Raw genomic sequence first — 27,743 nt, 5'->3', positions numbered from 1 at the left:
CTGTTGCATTTATGTCTGCCATGCAATGGTTCAAGGCCCCTGTGCAATGGTATATGGAAATTCTATCTGTATGGAGAGTTGCTTGCTACCTCAAAATCAGCAGGTCAGAGAGAAACTGGTCTGTGGTAATATAATACCTAGTTTGCTTTTCTGGAAGAGAATAGTGGACCAGTATTTAAAGTTGCCAGCCCAGACACATAAGGAGCTTGCATGCTCTTAACAGGTACGGCAATGAGAAACTGAGTGCTTCAGGAAGTAGATTTTGGCAGTAAAAAAAAGTCACTTATTTAATTTGTTCCTATGTATCCTTGTTTTTCCTATGAGGGAGGGATTCAGATGTAAACATTTGTTTAAAATGCTTTGACTTATGAGAATAATTAAATCACCACATACACCAAAAGCATGGACACTGTCCACCGTGGGCTCCCATCACAACTTCCACATTAAAGGCTGGATCCTGGTGGTATCCAGCTTTTTCATTCAGTTTCTGGTTCATTCCCTGCTTATTACAGTCACTACACATGGCTTATGTCCATGCAGAGCCTGAGATCCCCAGCATAGGGTTTTTTTGGTGTTCAGAGGAGGGCACCTTCCACCCTTTTTCACCAGTAAAAAAGCTGTTTGGATCCAACTATAAGTAAGTAGTTAAAAACATCTTCTTGTTGTTCAGTCACACAGTCGAGTCCGACTCTTCGCCACCCCATGGACCAGATCACGCCAGGCCTTCCTGCCTTCCGCCGTCCTCTGAAGTTTGCTCAATTTCATGTTCGTTGCATTTATTATTATCATTATCATTATCATTATCATTATCATTATTATTATTACATTCAGCTTATACCCCGCTTGAAACCCCCCCAAGGGGTCTCTGAGCAGCTTACATATTTCATTATCCCTATCTATGGGCACACACATGGTCAGGGGCGGGGGCTGTCTACCGGCACCCAGTGGTGAGATTCGCTTGTTGTTCCTTCGGCTCGGCTTTGGCTCTAGTCTTCTTCCACTGCAGGTTATGTGTTATTTTCAACTCCAAAAGCTAAAATGTTTAGCCAAAGAGCATTTCTGCTTTTGTATACATATAGCCCAGACTTTTGTTAGAACTTGGAAACTTAAGCAGTCAGATATGGTTAGTATTTGGATGGGAGACCACCAAGAAGACCAGGGTTCCTATTCAGAGGAAGGCAATGGCAAACCACCATTGAAAACCCATGAAGGGTCATAATGAATCAGTTGCGCCTTGATGGCACTTAATTATATCTCCCTCTTTTAGGCCCATGCAAGAATCTGGCATCACTACGACCAGCATTTCCGGCCACAACAGAAAGGATTCTTGTCGATAACACTGGGATCCCACTGGATTGAACCGAACCGCTCCAAGGACACTTCAGACATGACAAAGTGTCAGCAGTCCATGCAGACAGTATTAGGGTGGTTTGCCAATCCAATCCATGGGGATGGAGATTACCCCGAAGAGCTGAAAAGTGAACTCGTTAACATTTTGCCCAAGTTTACCGAGGCAGAGAAAAATCAGATAAAAGGAACGGCTGATTTCTTTGCTTTTTCCTTTGGCCCTAATAATTTTATACCACGGAGCTTGCTACCTAAAATGGGACAAAACTTCTCACTCAACCTAAGGGAAGTACTCAACTGGATTAAGCTGGAATATCACAATCCTCGAATCTTTATTGCAGAAAACGGGTGGTTCACCAAAAGCGATGTCCAGACAGAAGACACCACAGTCATCTACATAATGAAGGGTTTTATTAGTAAAGTCTTACAAGGTTTGTAAAACACTTCTTATATTAAAAAACACTGTATATATTCAAAAGATAGTATTCAAACCAGACAGGAAGAGGGGTATGTTTTGTGTGTACAGAAAAAAAATCAAGAGCTATGCCTTTCCTGCAACCTGCATGTTTGTTTGTGTACCTTAAAGGCCATTGCACAAATTATGCTGCAGTAAACCAGTTGCACCACACAGAAGAGTATTCACACACTGCTGGCTATGAAGGTGGGGTCTGGGCAGGCCCGTAGCCAGGATTTTATCATTCAGGGGACCATTAAATAAGTCAGGGGGCACTTATGTCACAAAATATTTTTTTTTAAAGATTAAAAACTCACTTTTGCGGCATTCGCACTCTGTCTGCCTATGCGGGGAAGTAAGCCACGCTTGGGGAAGGGGAGGCGGTGGGGCGTCCTCTGTGTGGCCCAGACAGTTGGTAGTTCTCTGGGCAGCCCAGAGAGCCAGGGGGCTGGGGGCTGGATGGAGGGGGGGGGGGGGCTTGGCAGGAAGTCAGGGGGCCAGGCCCTGAAATGTCCCACTGTAGCTACAGGCCTGGGTCTGGGGGCCCCAACCTGAGTAACACTCAGCTGTGAGATGCAGGTTCTCCTCACTTCATGCACACATGGTGCCTGATTTAAGTTTGGGGGCTATTTTTGGGCAGGAACGCACAGGAATGGAGTTCTGGCTGGCTCCCAAGTTGGCCACGCCCAGTAGGAACTCATTAGCATAACAGGCCACACCCAACATCAGAAACTCATTAGGATTGGCTACATTAGGGGTGTGTGGCCTAACATGCAAAGGAGTTCCTGCTACAAAAAAGCCCTGGGTTTTGACAGCAAACAAGGTAAACAGAATAAGAAGCAAAAGGTGGGTGTGGCTGGATGAGCACACTTCTGGTAACATGGGAGTGTGGCCTAATATGCCAATGAGCTGTGCTATCAGGGGTGTGGCCTGATATGCTAATGAGTTCCTGCTGTTGGGTGTGGCCTATTATGCTAATGAGTTCCTGCTGGACTTTTTCTACAAAAAGAGCCCTGTTTGGGACCATAGTACACATGGAGAAGGGGTTTCAGCCTTCCCTCTCATGCCATTTTCCTGACCCGCAACAGCCTGGGGTGTTGCTATTTGGCTGAGTCGGGAAATCCACATATATCTCAGGGAAGATGTGGATTTCCTTCAAATTCCAAATAGTACAGATCATTTCAGGTTGCAGAACTGGTGTGGGAGGGAACCACCCCATGGAGCTACTGTTGACTGCATTCCAAAATGTACACATAACCACATAAGTAATATTATTTCTCGAAAGGAGCCAATAGTGGCTCCACAGGGCAGTTTATATAGGAGAAATCAGCATGGAGGGGAAGGTTGCAGGCCCTTCTTCCTGTGCACCCCAGTCACATGGAGAAAAGAGCATCCATGAGCCTGGTAGGCACAAAATTCATGCTGAACATTGCTTCAAAATCCTTGTGTTGTTGCTCAGCAAACACAAGGACTTTCTAATGTGTAAAGAGCCCCATTATGAAAAGCAATTCTTCACCTGCCCATAATATTTTGAAGAACTTACCTTAGGGGGCTTAGACACGTAATAAACTGCCATATCTTCTTGAGAATGTAAGGATAACAATAATAACAACACCACAGTGTGTGTAGTATAGCCAGGAGATCCTAAGATTGTCTGGCAGCCTTAAGTCCTAGCTCTTTTAGCATTATGCACCACTAGGTGGTGAGCTAGACTTGTTTTTTTTTTAAGGCAAGAGACATTTCAGAGGTGGTTTGCCATTGCCTGTCTCTGCGTCATGACCCTGGTATTCCTTGGAGGTCACTGACCCTGTGTAGCTTCCAAGATCTGATGATGTTGAGCTAGCCTGGGCTATCCAGGTTAGGGCTTTGCCCGTATTCTCTTAGGTGGTGGTTCAGTTCCTGCATGCATGGTTCCAGTTTGGATAAGGATCATGACACACAGGGAGAAGGTGTTTGAACTGTTTTCCAAATTTGAAATGGACTCGGGTTTGCCCCACTGGAGAAACCAACATGTACTTCAGGGTACAAATAACTTTCTCCACTGGTGCAAATAGCACCCGCCCCCCCAAGAACCATTCAGCTTGGGAATATGGCACTGGGGGGGGGGATGAGTTTGAAGCCACTTCTCATCTTGCAGCATGGTTCTACTCCAAACCAGGCACCTCAAGTGTAGCAACTAAGGAGAACCCACAAGTCACACATGGCAGAAAGACAGGTTGGAGATCTGAGATGAGGCCTGTGGATTTCATAACGTGGACATAAGATGGCACAGAGATCACATTGATGTGTCAATCACAACATTAATGTGGAAAAGACTAACGTTGACCAATCTGTATGATTCTTCTGTCAGTGCAAGATGGATCCCACCATCCTCCAAGACTTTATTGATCAGACATGCAGACCAGATTCCAACGTGGAATAAATGTGTGCACGTACCCGTATCTTTTAAAAAGTATGGGTATGCATTTGGGAAACTTGGCTCAACCATATTTCCAAATTAGTACACACAGGTGTTAAGAGGTACTTGGGTGTGCATCTATTGCTTCCGTGAATCATGTGTTTGCGGTGGGAAAGAGTGACATTGCACTGGTTTTTCCAGAACCATGGTAATTTGTACCACTGCCCTGAAGCTTAATAGAGAGAAAGCTTGGCCTTTTTAGGGAACAGACTCCATTTTGCTCAATAAGAAGCTCCTGTTCTTGGTGACCACTCACTTCCCCGGGTGACAGAACCTCTCTATGCAAGGCCTTCTCAAAACAGAAATCAGGACATAGATATATAGGAGAGTGCCCCCTGATCTGAAAATGATCTGAAAATGTCTTACTCCGTATACATGTGATACAAACCATATTCTGTATTTTTCTAATATGGACTTTCGTATTGATTTCCCTTCTGCAGCTATTAAGTATGATAATATTGACGTATTTGGTTACACGGCTTGGTCCCTCTTGGATGGATTTGAATGGCAACATGCTTACAGCATCAGACGAGGACTGTTTTATGTTGATTTCAGCAGTAAAGAAAAACAGCGGATTCCGAAGTCGTCTGCATTGTATTACAAGCAGATCATTCGGGAAAACGGCTTTCCTGTGAAGGAGTCAACCTCAGCTTTACACCGCCAATTTCCCTGTGATTTCTTTTGGGGTATGACAGAGTCTGTTATTAAGGTAAGCATCTTCAGGCTGTGTTCAGAGGTTTGTGAGTATAAAGTACTGCAGGGGTCGTTTCATAGAAAAAGAGCTAGGGGAACTCATTAGCATAACTCATTAGCATATGCCACACCCCCTGACATCACCGGAAGTGTGTCATAAGGCCACATCCCCTGACATCACCGGAAGTGTGTCATAAGGCCACACACCCCGCCCCCAACGGTCCCAGCTGCGCCCGGCCTCCCGGCTCCACTGCGGAGCCCCATGAGGGGCCCGGCGGTGGACCTGCAAGGCTGGCGGGAGTGCAAGGAAGCCCCGCGAAGGCCCTCCCTGGCCCCAGGCAGGCAGGGGTGGGGAGAGGCAGGGAGGAAGCAACTTACCCTCTCTCTTCTCCTGCCTCCTCCTGGCTGAATGAGGGCCGGAAGCAGGGGGCGGGGCTTCATCATGTGCGCCGCCCCCCGTACCTCACCCGGGGAAACTGCGATCCCCCGTATCCCCCCCGAAATGACCTCTGAAGTACTGAGACTGAGGCATGGCATAGTGATTTCAGCTCATACTTTATTAATGCATAGGAGAACTTGAGATAACTAGCGGGACCCATGGCCCACATATTCCAGCCCACATATTCCGGTTCTTAACCACACCCAGCACACACACCCACACCCATGATAGGTTTATTTACAAACAACTCCCCCCTTTGGTTCTTTTTCGGATCCGGGCTGCCCGATTGGCTAACTCTACGATCCTCCGCTTCTATTGTCTTCGGATGCGAAGCTAAACCAGTCCGCATGGCCACGTGCGAGCCTGACCGCATGCGCAGTCTCCCTGGGTACATAACAGTGAGCACTGTGTACAAATAGCGTTTGTTCTTCTTGCTCTTCCCACCTCCTCTCTAGGCTCAGTTCAAGGCTTCTCAGTTCGATCAAGCTCCAGTTTGCTGTGATACCGGAATCCAAACTGGAGTTTGTTTCCCGCCCACCCCCTACCAAAGCCAGAGTTCTAAACTGGATTAACTGGGGTCTAGAATTCTGGCAGGAAACTTATTTCAGAAAAGCCCAAAGTGCCTGCATGTCATGGCAAATTGGAGCCTGGTCAGACTGGGTAGGAAGCTAAGACAAAGAAAAACAACCGGCTCAGTGCCTGCCAGCACGTTTCATGGCTTTGTGTGGATTTGAACCAGGTTTCCCCTGAGTCCTAGCCTAACCACCGCACAGACTTTCTAATGGATTTAATTTGATTAATCTCTGGGTTTGTAGCCTGAACTCTCCCTGTTCAGACATAGGATGAAAAAAGTGATTTGAGCATCTGTGAAAGTAATATGGGCAAAACCCTGACCTGGATAGCCCCGGCTGGCCTAATCTCACCAGGTCTCAGACATTAACTAGGGTCAGTCCTAGCTAGTATTTGGATGGGTGACTTCCAAGGAATACCTTGGGCGTGATGCAGAGGCAGGCAATGGCAAACCACCTCTGAAATGTCTCTTACCTCAAAAAACAAGTCTAGCTCGCCACCTAGTGGAGCATAATGCTAAGAGAGCTAGAACTTCTGGCTTCCAGATTATTTTAGGCAGGGCTTTTTTGTAGAAAAAGTCCAGCAGGAACTCATTAGCATAATAGGCCACACTCAGCAGCAGAAACTCATTAGCATATTAAGCCGCACCCCCATGTTACCAGAAGTGTGGTCATCCAGCCACACCCACCCTTTGCTTGTTATTCTGTTTACCTTGTTTGTTGTCAAAACCCAGGGCTTTTTTTGTAGCAGGGACTCCTTTGCATGTTAGGCCACACACCCCTATTGTAGCCAATCCTAATGGGTTTCTGCTGTTGGGTGTGGCCTGTTATGCTAATGAGCTCCTGCTGGGTGTGGCCAACTTGGGAGCCAGCCGGAACTCCGTTCCTGTGCGTTCCTGCCCAAAAATAGCTCTGATCTTAGGACACATTGCCATACGATAATTATAATTATTAATTATTAGTACGAGTAAAAGTATATTTGATGGCTATCCCATTGTGATCTGAAATCCTGAGGCTCATAAATCCGAGGATTAATTGTGGAATGATCAAACTGGAAAACTAATATATTACACTGTTTTGGGTCAGGACCACCCACCACTTGCAGCATAAGGCACTTGCTAACCAAGTAATTAATAGATTTTTCAACTAAGAGAGTCAAGCTTCTGGCTTCAAGAGGGGGCTAAGGTCTGACTTGAGAGCACCATGCACCGGGGTGGAGCATACCCCTGAGGTGGGGCAAATGCCGGTTCCCAGGGCTTCTGGCAGGGCCCATGACCAATGACTATGTACCAACCCTGCTGCCCACCCACACACCCTTTCCCCACTCACTTCCTTAAAAGTACTGTGACATCCATGTTCCCAGCCATAGCACACTGTCCAGCATTGTCAGGGAATGGGCATGTGGATGCTTACAGGCATCTGTGAGTGCGGGTACTGAAAGGGCTCAATGAGTGGGTGGGAGAAGGATGCACAGGCATATGGGTCAGTAGGTGGGAAGTGTAAGACAGAAACTCCGTCAAAGGTTGTGCTCCCCCAGCCCAATTTGAGAAAGCACACGGCAGTCTTGTAAAGGAGAATCAGATCTTGTACTTTATAGATCAAGAAAGGAGGGAGGTGCAGATCCAATAAGATTTTGGACCCCACAGCTCTCCCTAAGGTTACAATGGGAGGGTTTTATACCCCCTATGACAAGCTAGAAATAAAACAGAATTTTTGGTTCCATCAAGCACTGTCAAATTTCATCACCTATTTCCCATTGGGTTAAGACCTGGGGGGGTGGGGGTTGTTCCCAGGCAGAGTTCTTCTTTTCCTAACAGAACAATACACTTTTCTTTCGGAAGCTATGAAGTTGCATGTTGTATCTATATAACTGATATGGTTACAGAGTGCTTACTGTTCTTTATTCTAGCTAGGCGAACTGACATCAGAAACATGTGCAGTTGTAGCTGGCCAGAACAAGCAAGGTCACTGTAGTATGATTGCCTGTCAGCATTTAGTCATTTTACCCAGGATGCTTTTAAACAATGAACCAAAGTGAATATCTGAATATATGTTCATGATTGATTTCAGTCACTGTGATTAGAACCATCAAAGGCACTTAACATATGCATCATGGAAGCGTTAAGAGCACCTACTAAGTTAAACCTGTTAGGCAGTGGCAGAGTACAAAGTGGTTCATAAAATGTGCATACAACAGAAGGGAGGCATGAGAAGGGGGGTCTGGTGGTAGGTGGAGGAGAGGAAGGGGCCCTAGGCACTCTCTGCCCAAGCCCCCCCCCCCAAATCTAGAACTGGCCCTGCTGTGCACAGCGCTTTATGGACACAAGGGGGCTTTCCCATCCCTTTTTTCCTCTGTGGCAGCACAATATCTCACCAAAATAACCCAGTCCCATACATTGGGTGATCCTCCCCTCTCAGAACAGCATGTGGCATAGAGAGTTGTAACTGCAGGTAGGGAATGGGCAGAAACCAGTGACTCCCCTTCTGCTGCAAAAGGCCCTTTGAATCAAAGGCTGTGATCACACTGGCAGCTTGGCGCGATATGGTGCCGCCTCCAATTGAACCGGGTTAAAGTGTAGTGGGATATATCAGCCACACAGCACACCCTGATGCGGGTTACCCACAGAGACATCCCGTGGTAAAGCATCCACATTATTGTGGCGCCTCAACCATGGAGCGAACTGCAAAAAAAAAATTCCAAAATCCATGTGCGCACATGTGCATATAGACAATTTTTAATTTTAAAAAATGCCTCCCTAGCGGCAGAACGGATCTGCAGGTTTAGACTGCCAAATCCGTTCTGCGCGCGCTCCCCCGTGTTCAGACATCCAGCCATGTGCAATGAATGCGCGGGGAAACCAAAACACCACTTCGGAGGTGGTGGCTTTTTAACCCGGCTCTAAGTCATCCTCTAATTGGGTGAGTACACCTGGGGAACGCCTGACAGATGTGGCTGTGTGATTGGGCCCATTTAATCTGTTTGTAAAATGTGCCTATATCGGGCCAAACTGCCAGTCTGAACACAACCTAAGCCACTGCCTCCTTTAAAACCTTTGTTTCCATATTCAATGCTAGCAGTAGTCTGCAAGGCCAGAAGAAAGATAAGGTGAATGCATCAGGAAATATCCGCAAGCACTTTTAATAGCTGAGAAATTAATTCAACTCAGCCTTCGCTAGTCACTGGGGGGAGTAGCAAACCTTCGCTTGTACATATCATACTAATAACGACATATCAATCTGTAGCAGCAGATAGATGGGAGATGTACAGTATTTTATTTATAAGCTTTGGCAGAAAACCTTGTTAGATCAGCACTGGGTAATTTAACTGAGAAACAGGTGGATTTATCTGAAAAACAAATTAAAACCTATGTAAAGAAAACAATGCAGTCATTAAGCCGATAGACCATATTTGTTAGAGAGCATGGAGCAGCGCAAAGCTATATGCCGGCACAAAAATATCAGCACCTGGGGCAATGCATTTACTTTCTGGGCGAGAGTGCCTCATAATCTCTTGCTGCCATTAAGGTAAATGTTTGAGCTCCATTCTCTCTCATGCCTGCATTAAACTCTCCCCTTTTAAAAAAAATCTCACATCATCTCATTTATATTTACAGGCTGAATCTGTCGCCTCGTCTCCCCAGTTCCATGACCCCAACCTGTACCTCTGGAATGTTACTGGTGATGGGCTTTTCCACCAGGTGAAAGGAGTCCGACTGAAAACCCGTCCTGCTCAGTGTACCGATTTTGTCAGCATTAAAAAACAACTGGAGCTGTTGTCAAAAACAAAAATCACCCATTATAGATTTGCACTCAACTGGTCGCTGCTTCTACCCAGTGGCAAGTTGTCATCCATAAACAAGCAAGTCCTTCGATATTATCGATGTGTGGTTAGTGAGATGATCAAGGCCCAAATTAGCCCCATGGTCACCTTATATTATCCAACCCACCGCTCTTTGGGCCTTCCTGAGCCTCTACTTCTGAATGGGGGGTGGTTAAACCAGTCTACTGTTCAGGCTTTTAGAAACTATGCAGAGGTGTGTTTCCAGAAGCTTGGGGACTTGGTCAAATTCTGGATCACGATAAACGAGCCCAATCGACTCAGTGATATTTATAACAACAGCAGCAATGATACTTATCAGGCAGCACACAATTTACTGATAGCGCATGCCTTGGCTTGGCATGTCTACGATAAAGAATATAGATCCTTCCAGAGAGGTCAGGTGTCTCTGTCTCTGCATTCTGATTGGGCAGAGCCCGCCAATCCCTTTGTTGACACGCATTGGAAAGCTGCCGAGAGATTCCTTCAGTTTGAAATCGCTTGGTTTTCAGATCCAATTTTTAAGACAGGCGACTACCCTGCTGCGATGAGAGAATACCTTGCGTCTAAGAACAGCAAAGGCCTCTCTCGCTCTGCTTTGCCGCATTTCACGGGAGAGGAGAGGAAACTTGTAAAAGGTGCAGCTGATTTTTACGCACTGAACCACTTCACTACGAGGTTTGTGATCCACGAGGTGAAAAACGGAAGTCGGTACGAATTTGATCGGGATGTGGCATTTCTGCAAGACCTGACCTACCTGAATTCCCCGTCTCGCTCAGCAGTAGTGCCAGAGGGGCTACGCAAAATTCTACACTGGATTAAGAAGCGCTATGGAAACATCGACATCTACGTGACAGCCAGTGGTATAGATGACCATTCTTTAAATAATGACGAAGTCCGAAAATACTACATCGAAAAATACATACAAGAAGCCTTAAAAGGTAAGTGAAACGTAAAAGAGGGCAGTTGCTCTGGCTGCGCGTTTGCTGACCCTCATTGCAGGGCTTTGCTGGGGAGGCAGAGGCAACCCTTCTCCGTTAGAGGGGAGGGGGGGAAAGGAAATTCCATATTCTTATTCTCATTCAGCCAGAAAAGTGGTCCGCGTCTGCAACTGAACCCGCAGGGAGAGGGGGAGGCTGGCCTCGGGCACCAAAAGCCCTTGAGCCCTGTGAGAGACATCATCCAATAACCATTTCACCTCGGCAGTCAACAGTGCCATACTAAACACAGCTACATCTTTCTAAGTGCAGTGACTTCAAAACATTGCTTTGGGGTGTACTGTAAGCTTGGTGAATATGTCTTGTGAATGAGACCACCACATGTGGTGGTGGTGGTGGTTAAATATTTACCCTGTTAGCGTATCGATTCTCATCTACATAGAAAGCAGGGCTATTTTTGGGCAGGAACACACAGGAACGGAGTTCTGGCTGGCTTCAGAGTTGACCACACCTGCTACAGCTGAAACCTCTGCGTGCGTGGCTAGAGAGGGAAGGGGCGCCCGGGCAAGCAGTTTAAACAGCCTTCCCTTCAAGGGGGGAGCCAAGGGAAGGCACGGGGTTGTGGCCTAATATGCTAATGAGTCACTGCTGTTGGGTGTGGCCTATCATGCTAATGAGTTCCTGATGGGCTTTTTCTACAAAAAAAGGACCCTGATAGGAAGTACCTACTTTAATCATATATAACCAAGATATATTATGTATATGACATCAATGAGGTTAAGCTATCCTCTTTCAAGGGTTTTCTCTCACATTGAATCTCATCCTTCCCCCAAGGAGCTCAGGGCAGCACATATTGCTGTCCCCTCCTTCAGTTTATCCTCACAACAACTCTGTGAAGTGGGTGAGGCTGAGAATGACTGGTCCAAGGTCACCCAGCAAGCACGGTGCCATGACAGAATATGGCTTTGAACCTGGTTCTAGTCTGATCTAACCATCACACCATGCCAGTTCTCTAATGCACAAATTAGACTGAGAGAAAGGGACTGTCCTACAGTTTCCCAGTGAGCTTCATGACTGACTGGAAAACTGGGGTTTTCCTTGGCCCATTTTGGCATTCTGATGACTACATCAAAAGTACTGTGAAATAAGAAATTTCAGTTGACATCAAGTAATGGCAAGCAGGGGAGTCATTTCCTGCAGGAGCGCACAGGAGCGGAGCTCCAGCAGTAAAGAGCCCAGGGGGCAGGCACATGCAACAAGCCCCACCCCCTGCTCCCAGCAGTCAGAGCAAGAAGCAACCAGGTAAGCTGCAGAGCCCCCCCCCCGTCCCCTGGTCCAAAACAGTCCAATGGCACCTTTAAGACCAAGTTTTATTCAGGTACAAGCTCTCCCTCCTCTGCGAGGACAGATCTGCACGTTCCCCCCCCCCAATAGCTAGCAATCCAAAACAGTCCAGTGGAGCCTGAGCGATGGGTGTTGCCGACACACTTCTGGTGATGTCAGGGGTGTGGCGTATGCAAATAAGTTATGCTAATGAGTTATGCTAATGAGCTCCTGCACCTCTTTTTCTACAAAATGACCCCTGATGGCAAGTAATATCCACTTCCTTATGGTTCCTTCCAGCTCACCACAGTGACAAAGTCAAGATCAGAGGCTATTTTGCATTTAAACTGACCGACGAAAAAGCCAAACCCCGATTCGGATTCTTCACATCGGACTCCAAAGCCAAGTCTGCCGTCCAGTTCTACAACCACGTGATCAGCAACAGCGGCTTCCCCCCGGAGCCTCCAGAGAACACATGCGATCCGCCAGCAGAAAAAAAATCTTGCGCTCTCTGTCCATTCCTAACACTGAAAACGCCGCTAATATTCTTTGGGTGTTGCCTTTCCTCTATGTTCGTATTGCTTATAAGTATTATCCTTTTCCACAAAGGAAAAAGGAGAAAATTGTATTGGTCAAAAAATTTCCAATCCGTCTGTCTCCCTGTTAAAACTAGGCCCAAGAATATTCTCAACCAGATATAAAGCTACCCTTTTTTACTGCATGTACATCAACAGGGATGGGACAGTTAAATGGAAACACTCCAAGTCACTCCGGTTACATATACCAAGGTTCTCACAGAAGAGCCTCGTGCCATCAGAAAATCCATGACGGTTCTTTCAGAACGTTAGCTTGAATTCTTAGTTTATTGTTTACACAAGCAGGGAATCCCAGAGTGTTTTCGCTACATACCCCTCTTCACCATCATCACTCTTAGAATTCCCCTTGCCAGGTTTGGGACAATGGTCATTCTACTGTGCCATATGGCAGAAGATGAAAACGGAACAGAAAGCTGTTCAATTGATACAGGGCCTTCTTTCTTTGCATCTAATGTTCTTCAGCCCTGGATTAACTCTGTGATCATGTAAATGAACCCAACCGATGCGAATTGAATGGCTGTCATGTCAGGGTACCTCAAGATACAAGTGACCCTTCAGTCAGGTGTATGCTGAAGAAAAAGGCATCCGGTTCCAGTACAGTTAATTTATTTTTAAATTATAATTTAAGAAGTGGTGTCCTTTTGCAACTTGGCCTAACGGTTTAGCTACTTTTTTGACTTGGAAAGGACATTAAGCTGTGAAGAATTTGTGCACTTTTACAGAATTTCATGTTTTCTGAGGTTAGAAAGCTGTGCTTGTCATTGTTGTGTTTTTGGAGGACTAACACTAGACAGTTCCCCCCACCACCACTGACGTTAAATTCCAGACTGAATGTTTCAAATGTGCCAAAGGTCTGAACCTAATTGGCAAAAGCCTGAGTATTACACATACGCAAATCCTCAACTGCCAATTTGTCCCTAGAAAATTGGAAATTTAATCGGTATTTATGACCCAGCTGAGAATGTTATCCCTTATCATCAGGAATGAAAGGCAGGCCCCCCTCACAAGTGAAGAGAAGCCAGGACTACCTCCAGCTTTTGAGGCCCCAGACATAACGAGACATAATTTGAATTTTGCCTAAATTTGAGGCCCAGGAGTACAGTATGCATTTGAAGCAGAGATACGGTCACCTCAACTTCTGTCCCAAAGTCCATACTGTACCTCAACTACCTGCCAAAAGAATTAATCAGGAGACTCATAGCGGAGAGCTTGTAAAATATGGTTCTGTCTGTGCTGTTAAAATATCTGGATTTCTCACACAAGTGCTGAAGACTACTAGTTAACAGCTTTAAAAGTTGGGGAGCACTTCTAGAGATCCAGAACCCAATCAATATATAGCTTCAGGCCTGTCACAGACATAATTGGTTAAAATTTTGTGACAGGTGAATATTGGTATTTATTTAAGGTGTGCAAAACACGACCCAGTGGCTTGTGAAACCAGAGTTTAATTATGGATTGTCTGAACTCCTTGAATATATTTGGTGCACTGGAACAGAGCAGCAGCAAAAGATTTGCCAAAACAAACTAGAATTGAACGCAAGGGGTATCCTGGTTTCATAAACTTAACTTCAGTAAAATAAACCAGAGGTTTGTGTTATGTTGGAAGCAAGACATTATCTACATTGAAAGTTCAGTGCAGTGTGGGGCAGTCCTTATTTGAACCTGTTTCCCCCCCTTTAATATCCATTTTGCCCATTAAAGATGTATTTTTCAGAAGCTGCCAAAATGTGTCAGTTTTGTTATTAAAAACAAGTGTCTCTTTGATTCCCCACTGCTCCACATGCAGCTGATGGTGTGAGCTTGGGTCAGTTACAAGTTCTTTCAGAGCTGTTCTCTCAAGAGTTCTTGAAAGACCTCTCTCAGCCCCACCTACCTCACAGGGTGTGAATTGTGGGGAGGGGAAGGGAAAGGAGTTTGTAAGCCACTCTGAGACTCTTTGGGTGCGTTCAGACGGGGCATTTACAATGGTATAAGTGCCGGTTGAAATCGGTGTACTTACCGGCGTTCACACGGCGAACATCTGCCTTCTGTCCCTAACCCTTGTAAAGAGCTTTAAACTGTTGTATTCTGCTACTAGGTCCCCAAGTGTTCGTATCCTGAGTGCAACGGTTGTAATCGCTTTACCACCACCACCACCCCATCTGATTGCTCTCCACCGTTGTAGAGCCACTTCATTTCGGAAGCCCGAGGCTTCCAATTTTCACCCACTTTTTTTTTTTTAGGCTGGCGATATGCGCTTGGGTGAAGCTTTGCCCCGGCGTTTGTTTAAAAAAGAAAAGAAAAGGTCCTTAGTTTAAGGTTTTAGAGGAGTCCGGGACCTCAGGGAAGCCAGTTTGCTCTTTAAACTTTAAAGGTAAGTCCTCTTTTCAGGGCATGCTTTTCTGGACGGGGTGTTTTGCGCATGCATGAAGATCGCCATTCCTTACATGGCCATACCAGCTACCAAATGGTACAGCCCCCTCCCTCAAAACCATACATAAGTAGGAAGTTACCGCAATCCAATGAGAAAATACAGCTCCAAAAGAAAACAACGTGGTGGCTGAAAAAGAACAAGTGCCTATTTTTGTTGTGCCGGACAGTACATTTATTATTCATGTATGCACGGTGGCTCAAGTGGTTAAGACGCTGAACTTCAGGCTGTGGAAGGTCGGTAGTTCAGCTGTTCGAGACCCAGGTGCTGCATGACGGAGTGAACTCCCGTCTCTAGTTCCAGCTCCTGCCAACCTAGCAGTTCGAAAGCAAGAAATTGCAAGTAGATAAATAGGTACCACTTCAGTGGGAAGGTAACAGGGTTCCGTGCGCCTTGGTGTTTAGTCATGCCAGCCACATGACCACGGAAACTTCTTCGGACAGCGCTGGCTCTTCGGCTTTGAAACGGAGATGAGCACCACAACCCTAGAGTCGGATTCGACTGGCTTTCGAGCAAGGGAACCTTTACCTTTATGCACACAAACATCAAGCAAATGATTCTCAAGGTTTCCCCAAAACCCAAATAACTTGTTATGCTCTACATCAAAGGAAGATGGGAGAGCACGGTCTGAGGTTAACTACCGTTACAAATACAATTATCTGATAAAAATACTGCAAATTGTAGAATTTAGTTCAAGTCCTACCCCTTAGGGGTACTAAGATAAATCAGAAGTAGATCTGACTGAAGTACAGAAGCCAAACAGCATGTTGCAGAGGACTTTTAGTAGTCCATTGCCTCAGAGCCCTGTTTTTTCCTTGCATCCTACCTTTGAAACTTACAAAACTTCAGCAGTATTAGAACCTTAGCCATTTATCAAACCTGGCCTTTGGGTCCAAGCAGCCATAATATACAGATTTGTTCACCTGCTATGTAAATCCAGTTTAGCAGTTTGCAGGGCAGGCACAACACGACACTGAAGGTTGGTTCAGTTGCCAGTCTTGCTCTCCGTCCCATGATCACATTCATTTGGGCTACTTTCCTTAAATTAACAGGCGTCCGTTATCAACAACTCATCCTCCACCTTGTTGGTGCCATCACAGAAACTAGCCAGACAATGTACTCCACAGCTGGCTATTATATACTTCAAACTCAACATGGGGGGAAAACCTGCAGAACCAGTTTTTCCAGAGCTCACCTCTGGAAACGAAAAAGGCCCTTCTCAACTAACACCACATTGATTAAGAATTTTTGTTTTCTCTTTGGGGGGGAGGGAAGTACCTTCAAAACCCACCAAGCTTCTCTCTTCCCCAGTGTATCACAACTCCAACATTATCATACTATGTATTTATAGTTGATCTTCTTTTCCAGGCAAAATTGGTTCCCAAGGGACCTCACAAAAATAAATTGGGGTGGGTGGTGGGTGGGAGAAAGGACATTGAACACATTCCTTGGGAGAAAATTTTCCAGCCGAACTGGATCCAGGCACACTAGAGGGATGCACATCTCTCTGTGTTTGGCAGAAGTCCCTTGTTAATGTTGACTCTGGTGGCTTGATGGTAGCTCAATTCATCTTGCAGTGACTGCATTACAGAGCAGGTAAGATGCCATGGCACATTTATCTACTGGTTCTTCAGGCCAAAAATGTTCCAGTTATCAGCTGTTCACTACTCTCCTTGTCTGCTTAAGAACTAATTCAATTTGAGCACTCTTATGCAATGTTATACCAGTGTAAGACAACATCTAGTTTTCAAACAGGTTGCAAATGGGTATCGGCTATATTATTGTACCAAAAAGTTGCTTAGAGATCCTCCAAAACGTTTAAGAAAAAAGTAAGCCTTGGAAGCACAACGTTAAAATGGTTGTTGGTAAAGTGTTAATTATGTCCTGTTTTATGGGGTTACCTCTCCAGAATCAGTAGTATCAGGTATTTATCAAACAACTTAAACAAAACATTAAACCACTGAATGTTTTAAAGTACTCAGTACTGCTTATTCTTATTAAATCACAAATACGGGTTAATAAAGATATTTGTTTTATTGTTCATCTTAGACAGTAGACGCTGAATCTGGACTGGAGGTGCCGGGTCTTCAGTGGCTGCTTCAAAATCTAAAATTATAAAAAAGGTTATATTATTAAAAATCTAAAATTTTAAGTGCTAAGGACATGTATCTAAGCAATATACTAAGCTTCACCATCATGACATGTATCTAAGCAATATACTAAGCTTCACCATCATGACTTCGAGACAGATGCAAGTTCAGACAATGTCAGATTTTGACTCACTAAACTCCTAATCAATTTTTCAGCCTGATTATTAGAAGCGTAATACGGTGCTTTGAAGAAAGACAAGGTGAAAGCTACAAACTATACAACACAAAAGCCAAACAAGTATGTGCTTTTTGCATGCCTAGCAACTGTCCTGAGTCCTGACTATTCATACTAGCACGGTGGAGAGCTAACTGTGGCTCCCTGCAAGCCACAGTTTATAAATCAGTTGCCAACTCTGGAACACAGTATTTTCTTTTCCTGCTGTCTAGAGGAATTATTTCCATCCTTCCTGTGTTCTTATGACACAGATGCAGTAATGAAGACCATGCTTAACACAAACCAGGTCCCCAACCCCCCCCAGTAACCAGTTTGCAAACCTATTTCAGGTAATGGTTTTGCTTTACTTTACGAACAGCAATGGCTTGCATCAGCGACATTCAGCACACGGAAGGAAGGAAGAAAACTGTTCTGGAGAGGAATTAGACAAACTCATTCTTGAGGCTAGATCCTGATTTGCACTACTGACTTCAGTTACAATCAGTTTCAATCACTGAATGAAAAGCGTAACATAAGGTGTCCCTGTTAGGCAGAAGAAGTGGGGCAACAACTGTTCTTAATACTGGCAATATCAGCTTGCAGTATTTAACACCCAAGACCCTCAGTATTTCAGGTGTCCACACAATTTCAAAAAAATCCACCTCAACCACATATAGCACCTGATACTAATGGGGGATCTGAACAACTGTGGGAATCAAGAAAGGCCTGGGGAAAGAGCACACCCCAAAATGTACAGCAATAAAACCGGGAGGGGGGGGGGCACCATCCTGTCCATACTTGTATGTGAGGTGACTAAATCCCAGAATCCATTGTGCTTCTGCCAAAAGACTGAAGTGCTAGACTTTTCTGGTTAGAACTAGAAATCAGACTTCTAGATTAAGGTGGCCTGAAGGTGACCTTCCCATTTCCACTACAGAAAGAGGGCATTTTAATAGCGGCACATATACAGGAAACTGCTGCTCCAAATCATAGCTGGAATGTATGGCAGGAAGCTACTTTTTGACCATGTTCTCCTGTACAGCACTAAGTACATTGGTGGCACTACATAAATGTTAACAACACTATCACCCAAACGCTCGCTGGCCATAAGGCCCACCGAGGACTACCTGGGCTACAGCAACTCCGATGCCAGGCTACAGAAGTGTTTTTATCACCATCTAATTCCAAAAGACTCCTGCCAACCTAGCAGTTCGAAAGCAAGAAATTGCACATAGATAAATAGGTACCACTTCAGTGGGAAGGTAACAGCGTTCCGTGCACCTTGGTGTTTAGTCATGCCGGCCACATGACCACGGAAACGTCTTCGGACAGCGCTGGCTTTTCAGGTTTGAAACGGAGATGAGCACCGCATCCCTAGAGTAGAATTTGACTGGCTTTCGAGCAAGGGAACCTTTACCTTTAATTCCAAAAAGCAGCAGCTGGAGTTGAGGCACTTCCTTGCTTGACATTTGTAACCCAGAGAACGGACAACTCTGTTGGTCTGGCAGAAAATCTTAGCCTTGGGATTTGAAGAGGTACCTTGTTAGGAACCTGGGAAAGGACAGCATCTAACATCACGTTTGGAAGGGGCTGTGGGAAATGCCTGGCCAGCGAGCTGCTGGATCAAGTTACGTTTCCTCATATAAAAACATGTGCATACGTTTCAAGCTGATTGAATACAAACTCCGGAGGAACAACAGCACAAGTCTGCAACAGCCAGAAAAATGAGACTCTAAGCTGATGCAAGACTAAGTTGATCTGTTAATATAGATGACGACCACTTACCAAGTGGTTGCTTATTTTATTTATTAAAATATTTATATTTCACCTTACCCCGATTAACCACCCCATAAAAAGTCATAGTGGATAAAACAGCCTCGTGACACCTCTTAAAAATGTCTAGAAACAGTGCCCTTCCCCTTTTCAGGGAACCTAGTGCACAGACCGGGAGCTACAACAGAAAAACCACATGCTCTAGTACAGGAGGACAAGCAACCTTTTATCATTAAGCAGGCAAACTACATCAAAATCCAGAGCAAGATATCAGCAAAGAGCCATTTGTCTAGTTGCATAAGTGAAAACTGCATAAAGCCATCTGGATAAGGGAAATTATACAAGTTAACATTAACGAAAATTGACATGTCGATTAATAATCTGTAAAGTTTCTGCACCCCAAGCACTGTATGTTGTGAGTCCTTTATTGGGAAGTGGCACACACAAGGCCCCACAATAAATAATAAATATAACCTTGCATGACTGTTTTGGTGCACTGGAATAAATCTGTGCATGGTTTTCACTTGGAATGCCGTTTAATGCCGACAACCCTAAAAAAACCAAGTCTAGCTCACCACTAGCATAACGCTAAGTGATAGAACTTGCGGCCGCCAGACAATCTTCGGATCTCCTGGCTATTCTGCACACAATGCCATACGATAATTTAATTTAATTTACCTCTAAGAATCCCTTTATTCCCACAGACATTTTGCCTGCTGTTCCGTTCACATACTGGTTATTGTAGCATCCCACCAGCCCTTATCTGAAGAGCTTGAAGAGTGCACTTTCTTTTTTAACAGCCCTATTTGGTTTCATCATACTGAGCTGCATTTGGCTCTAGAGCACCACTGGTTGCAGACTCTTGCTCTAGCAGATGCCAGAGGGGGCTACTTGAAGTGGAGGAACAATCAGTAGGCTGTAACAGTCACTTATAAACACACATCTATGCCATCATTTAGATCTATACAATCCTGACAAACAGTGAAAAGAATCAAAGTCCTTTCCTTGACTTATATCAGGGGCAAGTCTAGCAAAATCCTTCTCACTGCCTGGCCATACACAAAGAAATACTGGCTGAAACATGCAAGCTGTAGCTGAGCTACCACTTGGTAAATGGCCACTATTCCCACAGAATGCAAAACTCAGGTCCTCCTGTGAAAAGATTTCTGACCCAACAATGGAAAGTGTTCTGTGTTATATTCACTTCAAGCTAGCCTTACGGTGCAAGTCAGTAATAACACGTAACGCTTTGATGCCGTTCCTGTCAGGAAGTTTATTCCTCATCTTTCTAAAAAAAAAACGCACCCAAAGTGACCAAAATGAAGACCTTGAATCCCAGTGAGAAAGGTGGACTATAACTAATGTAAATAACTAGAGGCAAGAGTTGAACAGATTGTTACTATATACACTGTGTTAAACGATCAGTTCCGTCCTTATTGTTGTTACCATAAAGACTTCTCTAGAAGAACATGTCTCACATATATAAAGTAAAACTTAGCCCTTCATACATTATGATAGACATTTGTGTAAAAAGAGCACCAACCTACTGAAGATGTTTATTCATCGGCCTGTTGTACCGTCCCCTTCTCAGACACGTAGATACCATCCAAGAATTTTCTGATATCTTTGTTTTTTACTGTAGTGGCTTGCTGTATTAGGGCAGCTATAAAGAAATCGAGATAGGTTGGTGAATTTAAGCAAACAGAACAATAACATCTTCTCTCATTTAACCTACAAAAACAATTTAACAAGACCAAGACAGATACTTGCAGTTCAAAAATCAAACTTTGAGAAACTTTGCAGGAAAGATGAATCCCACTGCTGGCACCTAGGTTTATTATGTAGCTAGAGAAATTATAGCAGAACGTAATGGAGAATAACTGCTTACGGTGTGTAATCGGGCAAGCACAATACAGAGCCTTGGAATTTAGATAGCTGCATGCTTTGGATGGTCCTGAACCAAAAGAAATTGTTATGCCTGTGTAGAGATGTAAAATTTCCGGAAATTTTGAAGCTTGGAAAAAACCCGTTTCCCCCCCAGTTTTTTCGGGGGGAAAAGGAAATTTTCGGAAAAATTGAAAAAATGCTACATTAGCATTTATTTTGTCTTTTCTAGATTGAAAGTCATTCTGTTACTTTAGGAACATAAAACATGACTATGGACATTTTTACTTGGCATGAAATTATCACAACTAGCATATTAAAAATATAGTGTATCCAAACAATTATTACAAACAGAATACCCACCCACATGCAAAAACAAAACTGAAACCTTTTTATTTTCTTCTGACAATAGCACCACCTAAAGGAAGAAATGCATCTTGTTCTTGCATTGGAGAGTTCAGTTTGTAACCTAGGACTTGCTTGTCCTCAGTGCACAGAAATTAGATCATGTTAAAATAAAACGTTCCACAGTCAATTTTTTTCAATTTTATTTTTTCAATTTTTCGGAAAAGAACAAAAAAGGCTTCAGGAAAAAAACTGGTTTTTTCCCTGATTTTTCCGATTTTTTTCCAGGCCTTCACATCTCTATGCCTGTTTACTCCGTAACATAACCATTACTTCTGGAATGTAATACGTAACAGACCTACCAGAGTTAGATACCAATTCAATGTCATTTCCTTCAAGAATCAGCTCATCCTTCTGTGCTTGAGATACTGCACAACTGACACCTATGAAAAAAAATAAGAAACTGGCCCGTTAGTGTGAGGATAAACCTGTTGATCCAGCATGCCCTAAGGGTGAAAGAGTCTGATAAGATGAAAGAGGCCTGGAAGGCAAATCAGTAGGGACGGGAGAAATGCTAATTAACTGTATTTAACAAGGACTCCCCCAAAAAGCATGAAAAATCAGAAAAGATAACCCATTCCTGCATTACACTGCTCAGTGTTTTGTTCACCTCACGCTGCACTGCGGCAGTCAGGGCGATGATGCCATAAACTAAACTACTGGAGATTCAGGGCACTGCACAAAGTCACTCATCATCGACCCCTAGAGCTTAGCAGTGCTGCTCTGTTACACAAGGATGCTGGTGGGGATTTCCTAATCATGCACTCGCTGTGATTTTTTGGGGGGCTCTCCAATAGGTCTGATCTATTTTTTTTTTTAATGGAGATTATAGGAGGGGCCAGTGGCTTGGGGACCTTTCCACTAATGCTACCTAGACAACCGGGTGCAACCATTCTATCCAACACCACGTTCAACAGCTGTAGTTCAGAAAGAACACTGCAGTTAGTTGTCCAACAAGAGTTGCAAACCAACCTACTATAATGATCCAGCTTCAACAATAGCTTCATGTAGCCTTTCGAACACACCCTACTTCTAAGCTGCAGCTGGATCTTTCCATTCCCCATTAACAGCGATGTGGAAAAAGACATTCTCTACGGCTGCTTTGCTCTCCTTAAGAGACTTACTGACGTCTACAAGAAGAGTGCAATTTCAAGACCCTCCTATTTATGGCTGGTCTTTAATAACTGAGATTTAACAAGAGCTCGGAAATATCAATCTTGCTGAAATTTACAGGAGCTGTAACTAATCAGGAAGCACTTATAAGTTCTCCATTTCTGTAATCATTTTAGATTCCCTTGAACTTTTGAGCTATTCCCACCTCCCCTTAAAAATAAAACCAGACTCTGCAAATGATCTTTTCAGGGTTTTCATATACGGCGTACATTGTACAAACACTTCATTTCAACAGCATCATTTTAAAAGAACGTTCGAGGATTCATTTGAAGCAAACACTGTTGTGCCCTTTCGAGATACTTTAAAATTGCCGGAAGCTCAGAAAATGCCCCCAACAGTTCCCCCTTATTTCAATCTTAGCAAATAAAACCGCCATGCCGAACAGCTCCTCACCTGGCCTCATGCGCACCCGACGGATATACTTCTCCCCAAGAAAGTTACGGATCTCCACAAGTGATCCATTCTCCTGCATAACCACATTGATGGGGAAGTGAGCATACACAGACCTCATCTTGTAACGAAAGCCCTGGAAAAGCAAAAGGTAATAAAAATAACCTTACAGAAAGCATGGCAGATTTAAGATAATTCAGCAGTCAAGCCCATTGGGGTTTCATTCCATTAGAGCTCTGTTCCACATTTAATACTCACCAGTGTGACACCTTTGATCATGTTTTGCACATGACTGCAAATTGTACGAACTGTGGCCAACTCCTTTCTGTTACCCCACCATTTGTCAACGCGCAGCTGTGAAATTAAAACATTGATAGACATCAAATATAAATCCAGCGTGAATATACAGCAAGTTTTCCCTTCAAATATTACAAGAATTAAAAGGGTCACTAGATCACTGAATTTCTAATTAATGGGCAGAGAGCAAATCAAGTTATTCATTTACTAAGTTGTAAAAAAGGCAATTTTATGTAATGAATTCACACAGTATGTATGTTCTGGGCTAAAAAGATCCACTGCCAAGTAAGGCTTGGTTCACCCAAGACGTTACCTTCTCCACACAAGCAGCATCCTGACATTTCTCAGGATAACTTAACATGTGAATTATAAGGATTTCTCAGGATAACTTAACATGTTAACTAGAACATGTGAAGTATAAGAGTACAGGCAATGGTTTGCCATCAGCAGTTGTACTGATAATTCTCACGCTGCTGCAATCACCGGAATTATTAAAAAAGAGCAAGAGTCCAGGAGCACCTTAAAGACTAACAAAATTTGTGGCAGGGTATGAGCTTTCACGAGTCAATGTGAGTCCATCTGTTGACAATAGCAAGTGAATTACAACAACAGGCGTGATTGGTTTAGGTGTGATATGCAGAGGGGTAGTAAATGTGGAGAAGTCAGCATTGGCAATGAGACAGGAAACCTAGGTCTCAATTCAGTCCAAGAAGATGGATTGTTGTGAACTTATCAGTTGCAATTCGGCAGTTTCCCTTTCCAATCTCCCTTTGAAATTCCTTTGCAAGATTACTGCTGCTCTTAGGTCAGCAACTGAATGTCCTGGAAGGTTAAAATGGTCCCCCACTGATTTTTGAATGTTGTGGTTTCTAATGTCAGACTTGGACAAAGGGACCGGAATTACCAGTAGCGTGGCAGCAATATCCATGTACATTCTGCTCAGATGTTACATTATCCCCAGGAATGCACGAACCAGGAGTGATTCTTTGGATAACCACTGAGGTCTCTAGCCCTACTGTGGGCAGGGGGAAGATCATTTAACTCAATTTAGAGTTCATTCAGTAAGATCAACTCATGCAATCTGAGCAGTGGCGGGTTGAGCCTAGAATGCCAGACCCATCATTTGGAGAGAAGAAGTAGCCTTGTTAGTGAAAGGAAAAGATTAAACAATTACAGTGCCAGGGCTCTTTTTGTAGCAGGAACTCCTTTGCATATTAGGCGACACACCCCTAATATAGCCAATCCTCCAAGAGCTTAAAGAGCTCTTCTTACAGGGGCTACTGTAAGCTCTTGGAGGATTGGCTACATTAGGAGTGTGTCACCTAATATGCAAAGGAGTTCCTGCTACAAAAAGAGCCCTGAAACAGAACATTAAAAGACTGTTCTATCTTTTAGGCTGAAGTCAGATCACAGGTCTAGAAAGGCTGAAGACGCCCACATTAACAGTAAAACACTACAAAAGTACTGCATATCATCCTCAGTTCAACTTATGGTACGTTTTAAAGAAGTCAAATGTGAGTCAAAAACCGCAGGCCTACCACAAAGCCCTGGCACCCCAACAGAGAAGGCCCTGTCCTTAGGGTTCACCTACCACACCTCAGACAACCGGGGGTGGGGTGGGGGTGGGGGTGGACATAAGCTAAACCTATGCTGACGGTTTCTGTTTGGCTGGCAAGCTTGTATGAGAGAAGGTGGCCCCTTCAGGTCACCTGGTTCCAGATTTCTGTTGAACAGCTGCAAAGTGGTATGGGAGGGGGATGACCTGTAGCAGACAAAAGGCAGTGGGTCCTCCTCACACCTTCCCCTGCCTGCCCCACTCTCCCAAACCATCTTTCCCCCAAGTCAAGTACCAGGTGCAAGTTTACTGCACTGCAAGAAGCAGCAGCTGGAGGCGGGCTGCAGGTAGATACGTGATGATGTCTTGGACTCTTAAATTCAAGCTGTAAAAAAGGGCATAGTTCCAGCCAGAGAACCATGGGAAACAGTGGTTTAAATGCAAACATGATAAAGAAACCCCCAAATCTGTCACAAAGCCATGGTGTTCCACCTCGGCAAAAAACAACATTCAACGATGTTCTCAACAGGACCGTAGCTACGGTGGGGCAGGATGGGGCCACAATGCTCCCTCTGAGCTGTGGAGTCCTGTGAGCAAAAATTCTACTTTGTGAGCTACTGGCATTAAAGTTGTGAGTGAACGATTTGGCTGCTGCATAAATTAGTTTGCTCTGGAGCCCCATCCTTCCTGAGCTGAGACAAAAATGTGCGAGCTGGAGGCTAAAGAACTGTGAGCTAGCTCACACTAACTCAGCTTAGAACACTAACTAGCTAGCTCACACTAACTCAGCTTAGAACTCTAACAGCTAGCTCACACTAACTCAGAACACACCCCCTAAATTAAGAGCCATGCCCCAAGAGCCGGCCTTGCTGGCCAGAAGGTGGGATCTCCCAGGGCCTCTCACTCCCTCTCTCTCCCTGCCGGACTTCCCAAGGCACCACCAACCAAAATCTCCTGGCTACACCCCTATTTCTCAGCATCCACAGACTGCTCACCTTCTTGTGTCTCTTTCCCAAGAGAGAGAGTTCTACGTTGATGTGGTTGAAGTCCCGTCGCAGGGTTCCTCTGGGGCCCTTCACAATAACTGTCCGGCCCTTCAAACGGACGTTGACTGAGGAGAGGAAGGAAAAAAATTAACCGTAATACAACATGCGGCAATTACATATAATAAGAGTTTTTTAAAAGACACCCACATGAATATACATACCTTTGTCAGGGATGTCAACAGTCTGATTGCTGAGAATAGTCTTCATTTTAAACCTAAGTAGGAAAACTAAATGAGATACAAGACACATTACAATATGGATCAAAGCATACTGTACAATCATTTATTTACTTTAATTATAGGTGATCTTTCTCAACACCAAAAGTATAGCCATAATACTCAAACAGATCTGGATTAAAATTTATATTAGACTGAACCAGACTGCCTCTCGTAAAGTTTCTATTTTGTCATTTACGCTGTTTCCTCTATTACTACTCACTCAAGCCCATAGGAACGACTAGCATTCGAAAGCGTAGCTATGAGCACAGAGGTTTCATTAAGCCACCATAGCCAGCAGCCACTGACGGTTCTATCCTGCATGCATTTTGTCAATTTTTTCCCCGTTTCCCTGAACCTTACCACCAACCATCTACACTAGCTATTCCCAAAGACAGTCTATGACACACACACCCCATATTTAGTTCTCGCAAGGAACCGCGCTAAAACCCATTCTAGACCAGGAATGTGGGTTACCAGAAAAGCTTGAATTGGAATTTCTGATTAAAATTTAAATAAATAACTTAAAATTTTAAACAATGTTGGCGAAACTTAAATAGCTTTAGCAGAAGAAAACCAATACACCATGCACACAGTGTTCCTTCTAAGCTGAGTCAGTGTGAGCCAGCTCAGTTTTTTAGCCTCCAGCTCACAGATTTTTGTCTTAGCTCAGGAAGGAGGGCTCCAGAGCAAACGTATGCAGTAGCCAAATCGCTCGCTCACAACCTTAATGCCAGTAGCTCACAAAGTAGAATTTTTGCTCACAAGACTCCACAGCTTAGAGGGAGCATTTGCACATGAAGTGGGGTTTGCCCCCACTTCGTATCCCACATGCAGCTCATCTAACATGACGGAGCTCCAGCACAACGGCCCTCAGAAGTATAGATAAATAAACCATACTCATGTACATGAAGGAAGAAATTTTCAATAGAAAATTACAGCACTGGAAAATTTCCCACCCACATCAGTATTGCAGACACCAAAAGGAATCACTTCCTCCACTGAGGCATGCTAAAGCATTCTGAAGGCAGATCTCAATTATGAGCAACAAACTTATAACCAACTGTCCTCCCCCCCTCCCCAGCAGCCCTACCACAAAATACATTCTAGATGTATCTGATGGGCAGCCGTGCTGGTCTGAAACAGCAGAACACAGTTTGAGACCAATCCAACACATCTGGAGGTGCAAGCACATCTGGTACCTGAAGAAGTCTGCATGCACACGGAAGCTCACACCTTGAATAACACTCTGTTGGTCTTAAAAGGTGCCCTTGGACGCAAACATTCTCTAGAGTTCTCCGTTAACAACACCCCGCAAATGGAAAATCAGCACCGCATGTGAGAGAGCATTCAAGCCGTAACATCGCTTTCTCCACCAATTACTCATTAAATGCTACAGCCCATGAGACCCCCAGAGCACCCCCGCTTCCTCATTGTGCTGCAATGTGTGAACTCTGGGCCTGAGCGTCACTGGCACCGAGGAGCTCCCCTTCCCCCGGCAGAGTGATACAAGCAGCACCCCAGCATTAGGGCCAAACTGCACTCCGCGTTCGGCAGAGCAGGATACTTGGTCCACGCGAGCACCCATAGAGTTAGGAGCTCGCGCTGTCTTTTCTCCACTAAAGACCGGGTTTTGGGGGGGGGGGGGGCCCTTATA

General features: G+C 44.5%; 2 protein-coding genes across 3 annotated transcripts in view; one reads left to right on the top strand and one right to left on the bottom strand.

The window, feature by feature from the left end:
- KLB (klotho beta) overlaps positions 1–12,739 on the top strand; it is a 31,909-nt gene extending 19,170 nt beyond the window's left edge. Inside the window, 4 exon segments of the mRNA XM_015418142.1 lie at positions 1,268–1,778; positions 4,700–4,968; positions 9,575–10,718; positions 12,339–12,739. Of these exon segments, the coding sequence (XP_015273628.1) occupies positions 1,268–1,778; positions 4,700–4,968; positions 9,575–10,718; positions 12,339–12,739 (2,325 nt within the window).
- Positions 12,740–17,059: 4,320 nt separating this feature from the next.
- RPL9 (ribosomal protein L9) overlaps positions 17,060–27,743 on the bottom strand; it is a 10,885-nt gene continuing 201 nt past the window's right edge. Inside the window, exons 2-8 of one of the 2 annotated variants that reach the window (XM_015418242.1) lie at positions 26,033–26,098; positions 25,821–25,936; positions 23,232–23,327; positions 22,977–23,109; positions 21,713–21,793; positions 20,665–20,784; positions 17,060–17,150 (exon numbers count right to left, since the gene is read on the bottom strand). In XM_015418242.1, coding sequence (XP_015273728.1) covers positions 20,678–20,784; positions 21,713–21,793; positions 22,977–23,109; positions 23,232–23,327; positions 25,821–25,936; positions 26,033–26,078 — 579 coding nt within the window. In that variant the 5' untranslated portion in view covers positions 26,079–26,098 and the 3' untranslated portion in view covers positions 17,060–17,150; positions 20,665–20,677. The remainder of the gene's footprint in view (positions 17,151–20,664; positions 20,785–21,712; positions 21,794–22,976; positions 23,110–23,231; positions 23,328–25,820; positions 25,937–26,032; positions 26,099–27,743) is intronic. The other variant, XM_015418250.1, reaches the window with a different exon arrangement.

Source organism: Gekko japonicus, unplaced genomic scaffold (assembly GCF_001447785.1).
Source record: "Gekko japonicus isolate JY-2015 unplaced genomic scaffold, Gekko_japonicus_V1.1 scaffold55, whole genome shotgun sequence".
NCBI lineage: Eukaryota > Metazoa > Chordata > Lepidosauria > Squamata > Gekkonidae > Gekko > Gekko japonicus.
Note: the sequence above shows the minus strand (reverse complement) of the source record. Positions and strands in the feature narration are given on the sequence as shown.